General features: G+C 41.0%; 2 protein-coding genes across 2 annotated transcripts in view; one reads left to right on the top strand and one right to left on the bottom strand.

The window, feature by feature from the left end:
• The first annotated feature begins 2,730 nt into the window (after positions 1-2,730).
• On the top strand, positions 2,731-9,912 carry LOC132842999 (26S proteasome regulatory subunit 4-like). Its single transcript, XM_060866034.1, has 11 exons — positions 2,731-2,834; positions 6,011-6,064; positions 6,170-6,269; positions 6,573-6,694; positions 6,847-7,032; positions 7,199-7,327; positions 7,592-7,688; positions 8,071-8,260; positions 8,687-8,838; positions 9,215-9,369; positions 9,677-9,912. Exons 1-11 carry the CDS (start codon positions 2,832-2,834, stop codon positions 9,809-9,811), a joined length of 1,323 nt encoding a protein of 440 aa, XP_060722017.1. The 5' UTR covers positions 2,731-2,831; the 3' UTR covers positions 9,812-9,912.
• Positions 9,913-10,991: 1,079 nt separating this feature from the next.
• Positions 10,992-15,000, bottom strand: part of calm1b (calmodulin 1b) — a 7,087-nt gene continuing 3,078 nt past the window's right edge. Inside the window, exons 2-6 of the mRNA XM_060866035.1 lie at positions 13,938-13,968; positions 13,472-13,615; positions 11,689-11,795; positions 11,400-11,535; positions 10,992-11,158 (exon numbers count right to left, since the gene is read on the bottom strand). Of these exons, the coding sequence (XP_060722018.1) occupies positions 11,130-11,158; positions 11,400-11,535; positions 11,689-11,795; positions 13,472-13,615; positions 13,938-13,968 (447 nt within the window). The 3' untranslated portion in view covers positions 10,992-11,129. The remainder of the gene's footprint in view (positions 11,159-11,399; positions 11,536-11,688; positions 11,796-13,471; positions 13,616-13,937; positions 13,969-15,000) is intronic.

Below are 15,000 nucleotides of genomic sequence, written 5' to 3'. Positions count from 1 at the left end.
AAAAAAAATCTCCAACAGGCAGAGACGCAATGCGAGTCGAGTCGCATTCTACCAAGCAAGCACCAAGTCTGAACGAACCCACGTTTAAAAGAACTCTACTGGTTAGTAAGTACGTATTATTAACGTTACAACCCGAAGTAAAAAGCTGAAGAAACCCTAAACTTTAACGGAAAAGACCTGCGAACCCGAGTGACTGAGGGAGCGACAGAGAGCTGTTCTGTGTGTGACTGTGAGTGAGCAGAGCGAGACACAGCAACACAATACATCTGTATGTGTGTAGGGGAGGGGCACTGTGACTAGCCTATCACTGTAGGGGAGGGGCGCTGTGACTAGCCTATCACTGTAGGGGAGGGGCGCTGTGACTAGCCTATCACAGAACGCTGACACAATCAGCTAGCCAATGATGATTTTCATTCAATCCGAGCACAGATATTGACTCGTATTACTCGTATAATACTCGTAGTATACATATACTCGTATAATACACTGTAGCATGACATATGTAGCATGAAATCCCTAAAGGCCTTAAACGCTTGAACCCGGGAAATGCTGCTTGCAGCTTTAATTATTATTATTATTATTATTATTATTATTATTCCGCCCTAGAAACGATCGTGCAGCCCAAACCATAAGGACTAGAGAGCTCAAACTTGGTCAGATGGTAGTACTGGTCACAGTTACTCAGGGCCAAAATCTCAGTAGAATCGGACAATTTGGGGCGCTTCAGTGCCCCAAAACGTGTTTGTCCCCATAACACCTAAACCCCTAAAACCCCTATGTCCAAATCTCAAGTGCTTTATATCATTGGAATCCTTGGCTCATGACTTAAAAAACGTATATCTCCAATTTCATTTCCGCCATTAAATTTTTTCGCTATCCGAAACCTACTTTTGCTAACTAGTCCTAGGTTTTTCACCTGATCAAGACCAATCCAGTGCAGTAATATTCTCTGGAGTCTCAAAGACAATAATTTTCGAAAAAAAGTCGAAATTTTGATTCAGGGTCCTTAAGGGGCCCCAAAAAGTTTGGACTGTGAGGAGCCAGTTTTACTAAAATGTCAATAACTCAAGAATTAAATGAGCTATCAACACCAAACTTGGGACACATGTGAAAGAGGTCAAACTGAGGTCACATTTCAAAAACTGCGACGATTGTGTTCTTGTTCTCTCTCTCTTTGCTCCACTATATATCTTTTCAGATCACTACCATTGGACATCTACTGTCAATCTTCATTATCCTGTGTGACATCACAGTCCGAACACAGTTCTAGAATCAGAGATTCTTCTGATTCTAGAATCTCTGAGCCCTGAGTTAGTGCTCTCCTCCAAGCACATTCAGCTTCAATTAGAGGGCTCTATAGTTGTTCATTCGGTTTTAGTATGTCAGACTGTTCATGTATCCCAATTTCTTAGTTATTTTGTGTATGTGACTTGTCGGTCACTTTGTGTATGTGACTTGCGGTTCACTCGTTCTGCATCTGGATGCTTGTGTTTCTTCGCTTTATGGATATGACTGTTTATTTTAGGGAAAACTGGACAGGTGAGTATTTCACATGACATATATTGTGCAACACGTTGGTAAGCTTTTCTGTATTAGAGACACTAGGTTAGGAGCGGGTGCCACCCTCTGTAACTTGCGGGTCACTTTGTGTATGTGAAAATCCTTTAAGGCCTTAAACTCCCTAAAGGCCTTAAACGCTTGAACCCGGGAAATGCTGCTTGCAGCTTTAGTTTGGATTATGTTCATTGTAGAGAAAGCTGTCTCGCAGTTGTATGTAGAGCCAAACATGGTCAGGATGTATAGGGCTACTTTCCACAGACCTGGGGAAATCTGTCTCAGGGACGCTGTCTTCAGATTAGAGTGGATATGTTTGTTCAAAAAAAATTTTGTCGTCTCATAATGGTATTTCACAATGCCTCATAATATGAGACATTCTGGTGAAGTGTGACGTGTGAACAGAAATCAGTTTCCGTTGCTCTCGTCTGTTTCTCTCCCTTTCTCCGTCTCACGCGTCTGTTTCTCTCCCTTTCTCCGTCTCACTCGTCTGTTTCTCTCCCTTTCTCCGTCTCACGCGTCTGTTTCTCTCCCTTCCTCCGTCTCACTCGTCTGTTTCTCTCCCTTTTTTCCGTCTCACTCGTCTGTTTCTCTCCCTTCCTCCGTCTCACTCGTCTGTTTCTCTCCCTTTCTCCGTCTCACTCGTCTGTTTCTCTCCCTTTCTCCGTCTCACTCGTCTGTTTCTCTCACTTTCTACGTCTCACGCGTCTGTTTCTCTCCCTTTCTCCTATCTGTCTTGCACCGTTGAGTCGCAGTGTTTACTTCGGGAACGCACAGACTTGATTTGTCTGTGCGTTACCATTACCTTTACCGTAAAGACTACAAAAGCTGCGCCGGTTAAAATAGAAGCGCTTCGTCAAGTTTTAAATCATAACCTTTTGTTTTGGCTGTAGGTCCGGGTCCGGATTGGGCAGCTTCTGGGTCCGGACCCGAACCGCGGTCCGCCTGTTAGTGACCTATGCTCTAGACCACATGAAAGCCTTGTGTGTATTTGTGTGTACTAAAGGCCTTACGTCCATATTTATATAATATAGTAATATTATATAATACAATAATATAAAATATATTAATTATAAATATCTAAATATTTTGGCAGATATCAATTCTAAGCGTTTGGCCCTGTGATTCGTCGATATACACATGAACAATTCGGTCTGAAGAATCTGAATTAGAATTTAAATTGTTTGAACGTTAGAGCATTGCTTTACCGTATTGTCCTACAAGCTCATCCGTAGTTTGTGAATGACGTGTTTTGTGCGCGACGAGTACCGGCAAAGATGGTGAGTCAGCTACTTAATTTGTATTATTTTAATGTCTAATTTCTGACTATAAAAATATAACATTCGGAGTCAAGATTTGATTTAAACGAATATTGAGAAAGATAATCTTAAAAAAGGCACTTTTATGCGTATTAGATGCAGTTATCTGTGTGAAAATGACCTGCAATGTAAACGGATGTGTAATAAGTGTTGTGTTTTTTTCACACCCGTATTGCGTTCTGTTTGTTATGGATATAACACAATGTTTGTGTCTGTTTATAGGGAAAGATAATGATAATGACTTTAATGTTTAATAACCTGAGTGTCTCACGTATCTGTTGGTGTTTCATAAGCTTCTATTTTTCGGAGGAAAGCAGCTAGTAAACACTTATAATAACGTCACTAGACGACGTCACATATATTTAAATTAGATGTACATTAGCATATTTATTATTCAATTAAAGTTTATTAGTATAGAGGTTTTAACAATTGACATTGTCTTAAAGCAGCTTTACAGAACATAAACATAAAACAAAATGTTATTATAAAGAATAATATAAAGATTAATATAATACAAAATTCAAGATTAATATTAGATATATTTAAATGTGTGTGTATTTATCCCCAATGAGCAAGTCTGAGGTGACTCAGGTGACTGTGGAGAGGAAAAACTCCCTTAGATGGTAAAGGAAGAAACTTTGAGAGGAACCAGATTCAAAGGGGAAGTGAATCAGAATCAGATTCAGAATCAGGTTTATTGGCCAAGTGTGTTGATGTTGACACACACACAAGGAATTTGATTCCAGCTGTTTGAGACTCCCAAAAGTACAGACATAAATAACACTATACTATACAGACATAAATAACACTATACTATACAATACAGACATAAATAACACTGTACTATACAATACAGACATAAATAACACTATACTATACAATACAGCCAAATAACACTATACAAGACAATACAAATAACACTGTACTATACATCACCTATATTTTGTTCCTGATGCTTTCAATTTTATCAGTGAAGAATCTCAAAGTCCTCACTACTGAACTGTGATGGAATAGTGTGTTCAGATCTCTGGTTATTTGTTAATCTAGCCACTGTGCTAAATAAAAACCTGGGATTGTTCTAGTTATTAGGGTTCAAGCGCGAAGCGCTGGAAACCTATTGTTTTTGTTAGGATTTTTATTATTATTATTATTATTCCGCCCTATAAACGGTCGTGCAGCCCAAACCGTAAGGCAGATGGTAGTACTGGTCACAGTTACTCAGGGCCAAGGTCTCAGCGGAATCGGACAATTTGGGGCGCTTCAGCGCCCCTCAACACCTTTGTGCCCATAACTCCCAAACCGTATGTCCAAATCTCAAGTGCTTTATATCATTGGAATCCTTGGCTCATGACTTAAAAAACGTATATCTCCGATTTCATTTTTGCCATTAAATTTTTTCGCTATAGCGCATTTTGTCTGAAACCTGGCGATTGGCCACTTCGTGGTGCTATAAAAAAAGCAATATTTTAAAAAAAAAAGCCCTCTAGCGCCACCAACAGTCCAAAAACTCAATTTTGCGTTGACTTGTAAGGCAAAGATTCTGGTTCTGACTCGGAGTGGGTTGGGGCTTGTCTTGAAATGGGCAGGGCTTTAACCGGTAATAATTAATTTGTAATATTTATAACACTAGCTTACTACCTTTATGTTTTTATGAAATACAGCAAAAACGTGTCAGACACGTCTGTGTCTGGTTACTGGTTAGAGACAGTTGAAGGTTTAGAAAAGAAAAAATCTCCGACAGGCAGAGACGCAATGCGAGTCACATTCTACCAAGCAAGCACCACGTCTGCACGAACCCACGTTTACCAGAACTCTACTGGTTAGTAAGTAGGTATTATTAACGTTACAACCCGAAGTAAAAAGCTGAAGAAACTGACTGAGGGAGAGACAGAGAGCTGTTCTGTGTGTGACTGTGAGTGAGCAGAGCAAGACACAGCAACACAATACATCTGTATGTGTAGGGGAGGGACGCTGTGACTAGCCTATCACTGTAGGGGAGGGGCGCTGTGACTAGCCTATCACTGCAGGGGAGGGGCGCTGTGACTAGCGTATCACTCATCTCTAATGGATATGACTTTGTTTATTTTAGGGAACACCGGACGGGTGAGTACTTCACATGACATATGTTGTGGCACCCTCTGTAGCATGACATATGTAGCATGACATGACATATATTGTCATGTCAATCCAAAGGCCTTAAACGCTTGAACCCGGGAAATGCTGCTTGCAGCTTTAATTTTCTATGAGTTTGCTCAGGTGCTCAGAGCCCTAGCAGCTTTTAGAGCCTGTCTGTAGCTGGACATACTTTCCTTATACACAATTCTAAAAACCTCTCATTTAGTTTTTCTCCACTTCCGCTCAAGGTTACGGGTTTCTCTCTTGAGGGTGTGAGTATGACTATTATACCACAGTGCAGGTGTTTTGTCTCTAACCTTCATTAATCGGATAGGGGCAACAGTGTCTAATGTGCTAGTGAATATAGTGTCTATGCTGTTAGTCATTACACCTAGATCGTTTGTGTTTAAGGGTACAGTGAGAAGACTCTGTCTTTAGTGGTCAGAATAATAGTTCTACCGAGTCGATAACGTGGTGAGACACAGTCTCACTACAGGTAGTGTGTACATTATGAGGTAATGGTCTGTGATGTCATCACTTTGAGGTATGATATCTATATCAGTGACATCTATTCCATGTGATATTAATAAATCTAGTGTATGATTAAGAGGACGAGTTGCTCTAGTGATGTTTTGTTTAAGCCCAAATGAGTTGAGTAGGTCCATAAATGATTACATGGTAACGATCATCAGCATTACACACCTTATCCACGAGTAAACCTGCTCTCTCATCCCGCAGCTGTAGTGTGATCTGGAGAGTTGTTTGTTTAATGTTGTTTACTGAACTACTGATTGTGTTTCCAACAATGCAGACAGATATCAGAGAATCACAACATCACAATCATGTAAAGATTCTGAAACATCATGAGATGATATGAGACTTTAAATCCAGCAGGACTATGTTTACAGCCTGGATGGGATGTCAGTCATTACAGGACACACGTCTTACAGGAGAACATGTGAAACTCCACACAGATTTGAGCTCAGAAACTAAACACATAATATATTTCTGTTTCATTTCAGGGACAGAACCAAAGCGGAGCTCCTGGAGCAGGAGGTGGGAAAAAGAATGACAAGGTGAAAGAACGAGTGCATTTTACACCAGGACATGAATAAAGTTTACAGCATGTCTCTTTCCCTTCTCATTAAACACTGCATTCTTTATCTAAACACCGTTAACAGGATAAGAAGAAGAAATACGAGCCGCCGGTCCCGACCCGAGTCGGCAAGAGGAGGAAGACAAGGTCCAAGGGACCAGACGCAGCCAGCAAACTGCCGTTAGGTACGCAAGGCTTTTCTGTGTGTTTATTATAGAAATATTCTGAAACTCTTTATCATCACTTTAGGATCTGTGATTATTTTGTGTTTTAATACACCAAGCACAAACATAGTGCAAGTCAGGTTCCTGTCAGCTGCCCTGACTTCCTGTTGTATCCCATTTTAATGCCTCTGATGTCTGCAGTATGATTAATCAGGACTCTTTATAGAGGAAGAAATTAGTTTTTTAATGAAATAAACATTCCACAAAAGTGCTTTGTGTCAGTGTTTAAATAAACTTCAATTGGTGTGTGTGTGTTTTGCGCAGTGAAGCCACACACTCAGTGCAGACTGAAGTTGCTGAAGCAGGAGCGCATTAAAGATTACCTGCTGATGGAGGAGGAGTTCATTAGGAACCAGGAACAGATGAAACCTTTGGAGGACCAGGAGGTCAGGAGCTCTGTCTGTCTGACACCCTGTCTGTCTGACACCCTGTCTGTCTGACACCCTGTCTGTCTGACACGCTGTCTGTCTGTCTGTCACTCTGTCTGTCTGACACTCTGTCTGTCCTCCCCTTAGTGTCTGTGTGTCTGTGTAAACAGGAGGAGAGATCGAAGGTTGATGATTTGAGAGGGACACCGATGTCTGTGGGGAATCTGGAGGAGGTCATTGATGACCATCATGCTATTGTGTCCACCTCAGTGGGCTCGGAGCACTACGTCAGCATCCTGTCTTTTGTGGATAAAGACCTGCTGGAGCCAGGCTGCTCCGTCCTGCTCAACCACAAGGTGGAGATAAAAACCAAAATATCTTCATTAAAAAATCTATATCTATCTAAATACAAGCTGAGTTCCAGAATGTGCTTCAAGGTTCAAGTCAGAAACTTTATTTATTTCTGAAGAAGAAGATAAATCAGTTTCTGTGTGTGTGTGTGTGTGTGTTTGAACCCTTCAGGTCCACGCGGTCATTGGTGTGCTGATGGATGATATTGATCCCCTGGTGACGGTGATGAAGGTGGAGACAGCACCACAGGAGACATATGCTGATATCGGTGGACTTGCCACTCAGATCCAAGAGATCAAGGCAAGACCTACACACACACTTCCTCGTCACGACCTACACACACCTCCTCATCACGACCTACACACACCTCCTCATGAAGACTCTGGGAGGTTTCAGGAGGTTTAGCACCTTTTATGAGACTCTCATGACTCTGGGGTCGCTTATTGTAGCTTTCTGTATGTTTAGATCCATTTAATGCACCATTACACTGCATCACTGTTCAGTCCTGTGTGATCTGAGATTACAGTTTTGGGTGTGTCTGTGTGTGTTCGTTCTGATGTACAGGAGTCAGTGGAGCTGCCTCTCACACACCCGGAGTATTATGAGGACATGGGCATCAAACCTCCCAAAGGAGTCATTCTGTATGGACCTCCAGGAACTGGTTCGTATTATCATCATCATCATCATCTCAATCATCATCATCATCATCAGCTCAATCATCTCAATTATTTCCAGCATTGTTCACTGCTCTGTCACCATCATAAGATCTTGTCTGTTCTGTTATCAGCTCATCTGACGTTTGTTCTATAAGCCGAGACTCGGTGTGTCTCAGTGTTATTAGATATTATCTTTAAACATGTGAAACACTTTCAGTTTACTGTATTATTAAATATTTGATGGATTTTCCAATGCGCTCATTCTATAATGTTAACACAAATCATTAACTGTAGCTATAAACAGATAAAAAAGTGCCCAGGTGTAATAACGTGTCACTCAGTATGTTACTATATCAGTGTTTTTCTCTGGTTAATTCTTCACTGCAGGTAAAACTCTTCTGGCCAAAGCAGTAGCCAATCAGACGTCAGCGACGTTCCTGCGTGTGGTCGGTTCCGAGCTGATCCAGAAGTACCTGGGTGACGGACCCAAACTGGTGCGTGAGCTTTTCCGAGTGGCCGAGGAACATGCGCCCGCCATTGTTTTCATCGACGAGATCGACGCCATCGGGACCAAGAGGTACGACAGCACTGCAGTTTAATCTGAGATGTCATTTACTTACAGATTTAATAAGGAATAATATTTGTCAAATTTTATTTTATTTAAGTATTTAAAACTTTTTAAATATTTATTACAAATATAATCACTGTATTTAAATGTAATCAAATACATTAATATAAAGAGTAATTTAATATTTAATTATTTACACAATGAGTATTGTTTATGTAAAAACCTATAATGCAAATAACTGTTTAAAACTATTTAAAATAAATAACATAGATAAAGAAAAAGGTTTCCATTAATTTTGCAGTTTTATTCATTGACATTAATTGATTAAACCTCAGATTAAACCTCAGAAATGATCAATTAAACCTCAGATAAGGTTAGACACAAGACTGAATGGTCTGATCGCTGAGCTTAATCCGATCTCCTGCTTCTCTGCAGGTACGAGTCCAACTCTGGCGGTGAGCGTGAGATCCAGAGGACGTTGCTGGAGCTCCTCAATCAGCTGGATGGATTCGACTCGCGTGGAGACGTTAAAGTCATCATGGCTACAAACCGCATCGAAACCCTCGACCCTGCGCTCATCAGACCAGGTAAACTTACAGTCAGGTCCAGACCAGACCAGTTCAGACCAGACCAGTTAAGACCAGTTCAGACCAGTCCAGTTCAGACCGGCACTGAGCCCAATCCTCAGAATAAAATCTTATAAAATGATTAACTGTTACAGCAAACATCACAAAATAGAACACTAATTAAATGAAGTTCTGTAAAGAGAATGAATATAAATTATTAAGTGAAATATAAACATTGTGTACAGAAAACATCCAGCTAGTAAATTATATAAATGATAATAAAAGTCTGTAATGAGACTGAATAAATATAGTATAATACAGATTTGTTCAGTCAGTGAGTATAAATGATTTGACACAAAACTTTATTATCAGGATGTTGTGTGGGTGTTAAATTCAGGTCGGATTGATCGTAAGATTGAGTTTCCTCTGCCGGACGAGAAAACCAAGAAAAGGATTTTCCAGCTTCACACGAGCCGGATGACTCTGGCTGATGATATCAGTCTTGATGAACTCATACTGGCGAAAGATGACCTTTCTGGAGCCGACATTAAGGTGTGCAAGTGTGTGTGCGCGAGTGTGTGTGTGCGCGCGTGTGTGTGCGCGAGTGTGTGCGCGAGTGTGTGCGAGTGCAAGCGAGCTTTGGACAGTTTTTATATCAGTGTGTAAAACAGACTGAATCATCAGTGGGAATGTGCTACATACAGTGAGCTTGTGTTAAAGCCTGTAAACTTTCACAGTTGTTCTTTAACATATTAATAAATCTACATGAAGCTGATATAACAGTCCTCTAACAGCACAGCACTGAATATCTAACTCTTCTGAAAGTCACCTTCTGTGTGTGTGTGTGTGTGTATGTTAGGCGATCTGCACTGAGGCTGGACTCATGGCACTGCGTGAGCGCAGGATGAAAGTCACTAATGAAGATTTTAAGAAGTCTAAAGAGAATGTGTTGTATAAGAAACAGGAGGGAACTCCAGAAAGCATGTACCTCTAACTGTGTGTGTGTGAGAAGCTGAAAATGTCTGTTCAGAAGCTGTTTTATACTATTTATATAAAAGTTGTTGTTCTATTCACATTAAAGTTCTAGAAGATAAACGTGTTTGTGTTGTTATTATCCCTAAGGCAGACAGACAGGTAGACTGAAGGAAAGACAGGTAGACAGATTGATAGAGGGTTAGTTAGTATTAGGTGGATGGATGGAGGGATAGACAGACAGACATGCATGTGTATATGGACTGATAAAGAGCTAGACAGTTTGAAGGAATAGATGGACAGACAGCATTCTGTATTAATTCTGTAAGACACTGGGGACAGAGACAGACAGCTATGCAGGTGAATAAAGAGAGAGAGAGAGATAGTTCTTAGATGAACCGACAGACAGGCAGACAGACTGAACCTGTGACAATTCCCAGTTCAGGAAAACAAACCAAAAACCTAATTAGAAAGAAAGACAGACATACAGACTTTATGGTGTTTATTTTATTTTGAAAAAAAAAAATGAACATGTTGGAATGGAAATAAACTGAAGTCAGCGAGCAAAATGTATTCTATAATAATAATAATAATAATAATAATAATAATAATAATGTGACATGAGTTTCTTCTCCACAGTTGAAGGTGACCATCTGAGCAAAAATGAATACAAAAAAAGCCTAAAAAATAAAACTGAAGCCTAAATTATACCGAATGTTTAGGATTTTTTTTGACCAAACAATAACAGTCTCTCAGCTTTAGATCATTAGACTTGTGCTAATAATTCAAATTCTAGCCCTAATTTAACATCTGTCTTTTAAGAATTTTCCTCATTTATATTTAAAATTTTAAAAAGGTCTCGATTTCCTTACGTCTAATTGTTCATAAACTTTTTGTAAACTGATTAAGTTTTATTCTGTAATCGCTTTAAGAAATGTGTAGCTTTAATATCAGCACACGTCTAACATCAGGTTTGTCTCCATATAGAAAAGGTTCAAAACGTGAGGTTCGTTCTCACTCTGCATGCAGGAAGGAGAGAAAACACAGAGAAAGGCTGAGGTCACGTCCCACGTCAACCGAGCATCAGGTGTGTGTGTCTGTCTGTGTGTGTCTCTGTGTGTCTGTCTGTGTGTGAGTGTTGTTTCTTTCGTTAATAACAGTGGGTCAGCAGGGTGATGGAACACGACACTTTCATGCAGAGGTTTGGATTTTTGATTGTGGACAGAATTTTAATTTCAACATTCGATCTCTGTACAGAAACAATTCTCAATCATTTTAGATTGTTTTTTCCCAGAAGAGGTAAATAAAACATTTCTTTTCTTCTAAGATGGCAGGAAGTTTCACTTTGCAGTCATCATCTGTACAAATTCTAGAGAACAAAAAAAGATTTCATTCAGTAATCATCATCATCATCATCGTCATCATCATACTGCACACTGGTTTTACATTAATATTGTTAATGAACTGATCATTAGCTACCAAGACGTCTCTAATCCTCACTCAGTGGAGAATCAGTGGTCAGTGGACCAACACCAGGTCAGAGTGATTAGGGTCTAGTGTAAATTAACTGGAATGTGAGTGTGAGCTAAAGCTTGTTCCTTGTTCCGTACCTTCGTAGTTCACCTGACCGTCTCCATCTATGTCGGCTTCTCTGATCATCTCGTCCACTTCCTCATCTGTGAGCTTCTCGCCGAGGTTCGTCATGACATGGCGCAGTTCTGCGGCGCTGATGTAGCCGTTTCCATCCTAGAGAGAGAGAGAGAGAGAAACAGTGAGGGAGAGAGAGAGATTGTATTTGAACAATATCTAACATCTGGTACATATCTGAACTCTACACCTGTCATGTTCAGGTCGTGTTCATGTGGCTCACTTCGAACCGAACGAAGTGTTTAAACGAACCTTATCGAAGACCCGGAAAGCCTCTCTGATCTCCTCCTCACTGTCCGTGTCCTTCATCTTTCTGGCCATCATGGTCAAGAACTCTGGGAAGTCAATCGTTCCGTTACCTGAGATAAAGAAATAAACACCATCCTTCAAACTACTCCAGTGACTGATGGAGTTCATCCTGATGTCTGTTTGTCCGACCGGAGGCACGGAGCTGGAGATGCAGAGTGTGTAGATGTAGATGTGACGTAAAGTGGTTGTGCTTCTTCTGTCAGGTTCACCAGCATGAACATCACATCATACAGCAGTCTCATTCCTCTACAGCACTGTGATGTCTCCACCTGAGCTTCTAACATTAGTAGCCATGAGACTGTGAACTCTTATATTATTATAAACTGTGTGGAAACAGGATCCCGGGTTTTGTTATTTGAGCTTTCACACTGCTCATACTTAACCCGGGATTAACATTTCATCCTCTTCATAATCTGATGTCTCTCACTGGACATCCTAATCTGTTTAATTTGCATATTTGCATATGTAACAGCTGTGACTGCATTAAATAAGGGCTCGTCTCTCGCACCTTTACTTTAGATTAATGTCTTCTACGCGTGAACCCGTCCTGTTCCCAGGTTAAGTGCAGTGTTAAAGCCATGTTGTTGTTGTTGCTATGCTGTAATATTTACAGTATATAGTCACAGAATGATGACGGTTACTGTATTGTTAGAGACATTAAAGCTCCAGATAAGGACATCTGCTATATGCCATAAATTAGCATTAAATTAGCATAAAATTAGCATATTTATTTTGTCTGCTCCAGTTAAGCACTTCAGTGCAGTAATTAGAGTCATCTGTGTTGTTAATGTTTAAAGACCCGACACCAGTTCCACAGGACGAGTCACTGATTCGACACAAATAAAGATAAAACAGAATAAAACACAAATTCAGGTTTTCTTTTACTCGTCTTGTGTGCAGTAGATTTAAACGAGAGGAAAAGAAAGCACGCTTCACCTCCAGGGAGATTCTAGCATGGAGACAGAGATGACCTTCATTTTTACATTATGCAAATGTTTAGAGTAATATGAGGCGGAAGGATTTAGACTGAGTTTAAATGTCTGTTTGATAAAGTGGCTTTAATCAGAGCTGCAATACGTTTATTAAAGACACCAGTCTTCACTTCTCTCCTTCATATTTTCTCTTTTTTTCCATTCTATACTACATTTCTCCTTCCTTCTACTTTTATTCTTTTCCCTTCTGTCCTGTTTCCTCCTTTAATTCTTTTTTATTTCTTTCTTTTCATTTTTTTTCTTTAGATTTTCTTTCTTTTATTCCCTTATTTTTTCTACACTCATGTCCTTCTTATTACTTCTTTCTTTCAAGGCATATTTTTTCTATGGTCACTTGCTCATCTCTCTCTCTCGGTCTCTCTCTCTCTGTCTCTCTCGGTCTCTCTCTCGGTCTCTCTCTCGGTCTCTCTCTCGGTCTCTCTCTCGGTCTCTCTCCTCTCTCTCTCTCTCTCTGTCTCCCCCTCTCTCTCCCTCTCTCAGTCTCTCTCTCTTGACTCACATCCGTCTGCTGCTCCAACACTTGAAATATTTTCAGCCACATCACTGAGAACCGCAGCCATGTGGTGCAGTGTAGTGAGTGTGTGTCTGTGTATGTGTCTGTGTGTGTGTGTATCTGTGTGTGTCTGTCTGTGTGTATATGTGTGTGTGTCCGTGTGTGCGTCTGTGTCTGTGTGTGTCTGGGTGTGTGTGTCTGTGTATCTGTGTGTGTGTGTGTGTGTCTGTGTGTGTGTCACCATCAGCATCGACTTCATTGATCATGTCCTGCAGCTCTGCCTCTGTGGGGTTTTGTCCCAGAGAGCGCATCACTGTGCCCAGCTCTTTAGTGGTGATGGTGCCGTCTCCATCCTTATCGAACAGTGAGAACGCCTCCTTAAACTCTGCAAAACAAACAAAAACAGGGCCAGAGATTTAAACCATAAAGTTTCTCTAAAGATGAGGAACCATACAATCTGATGATGTCATTAATCATCTCAAAACACACACCATAAACACAACACACACACCATAAACACAACACACACACCATAAACACAACACACACACCATAAACACAACATACGCACCATAAACACAAGACACACAAACACAACACACACACCGTTTGAACACTGCAGTATAAATTATTTATGAAGATAGTGTCTATATAATTAAATTAAAATTAAAAATGTTAAAAAAGATGATTAAAAGTTCAGCTCTTACCTGCAATTTGTTCCTCTGTTAGTTGATCAGCCTTTAAACACACAGCAGAGGAAAAGATTATTATTATTATCCATCCAGCCATCCATCCATCCAATACCGCTTATCCGGGGCCGGGTCGTGAGGGCAGCAGTCTAAGCAGGGACGCCCAGACTTCCCTCTCCACAGACACTTCCTCAAGCTCTTCCGGGGGAATACCGAGGCGTTCCCAGGCCAGCCGAGAGACATAGTCCCTCCAGCGTGTCCTAGGTCTTCCCCGGGGCCTCCTCCCGGTTGGACATGCCCGGAACACCTCCGTGAAGTTGGCACCCCATAAAAAGAAATAATCACCAAAACTATGCCATTCGTTTGTGCTACGTTTGTGCTGATTTGTGCCGCAAAAACGAACGTTTGTGCTGGTTTGGTGTTTGAGATATTAAACATTGTTTTTTTTGACCGTGTGACGTCACTTTCCACCCCACATCGCCCAAATCGCTCAAAACCGGCTTAGTTCGTTTGTGCTCGATTTGTGCCCATTTGTGCTGTTAAAACAAACACTGTATCTGTTTTCCTTCCTGAGATATAACCAAAATATTTTCGGGAACTGTGACGTCACTCTCCACCCCAGTTCGTCTAAATCACACAAAACTGGTGTCATTCATTTGTGCCGGTTTGTGCCATTTAAATGAACGTCAAGTATATTTCCCCTTCTTAGAAATAACAAAAACAATTTGGAGCTGTGACATCACTCTCCACCCCGTGCCGTCCAAATCTCTCCAAACCGGTGGCGTTCGTTTGTGCTCAGGCGGATCGGTGTATCTTCTGCAGTGATGCGGTCGATATACCGGTCTGTTGTGGTGAAGAAAGAGCTGAGCCGCAAGGCGAAGCTCTCTATTTACCAGTCGATCTACGTTCCTACCCTCACCTATGGTCATGAGCTTTGGGTCATGACCGAAAGGACAAGATACGGATACAGAGAGACGGTTAGAGGCAGCCGAAATGAGTTTCCTCCACAGGGTGGCTGGGTGCTCCCTTAGAGATAGGGTGAGGAGCTCGGTCACTCGGGAGGAGCTCAGAGTAGAGCCGC

This window comes from Tachysurus vachellii, chromosome 3 (genome assembly GCF_030014155.1).
Source record: "Tachysurus vachellii isolate PV-2020 chromosome 3, HZAU_Pvac_v1, whole genome shotgun sequence".
Taxonomy (NCBI): Eukaryota; Metazoa; Chordata; class Actinopteri; order Siluriformes; family Bagridae; genus Tachysurus; species Tachysurus vachellii.
The sequence above is the reverse complement of the archived record's forward strand: the minus strand, read 5'-3'. Positions and strand labels throughout refer to the sequence as shown.

Bases quoted from the DNA above. Each gene is read 5' to 3' on its own strand.
- LOC132842999 (XM_060866034.1), top strand. The intron at 6,695-6,846 runs GTCAGGAGCTCT...CTGTGTAAACAG, and splicing joins AACCTTTGGAGGACCAGGAG to GAGGAGAGATCGAAGGTTGA. The intron at 8,261-8,686 runs GTACGACAGCAC...GCTTCTCTGCAG, and splicing joins GACGCCATCGGGACCAAGAG to GTACGAGTCCAACTCTGGCG.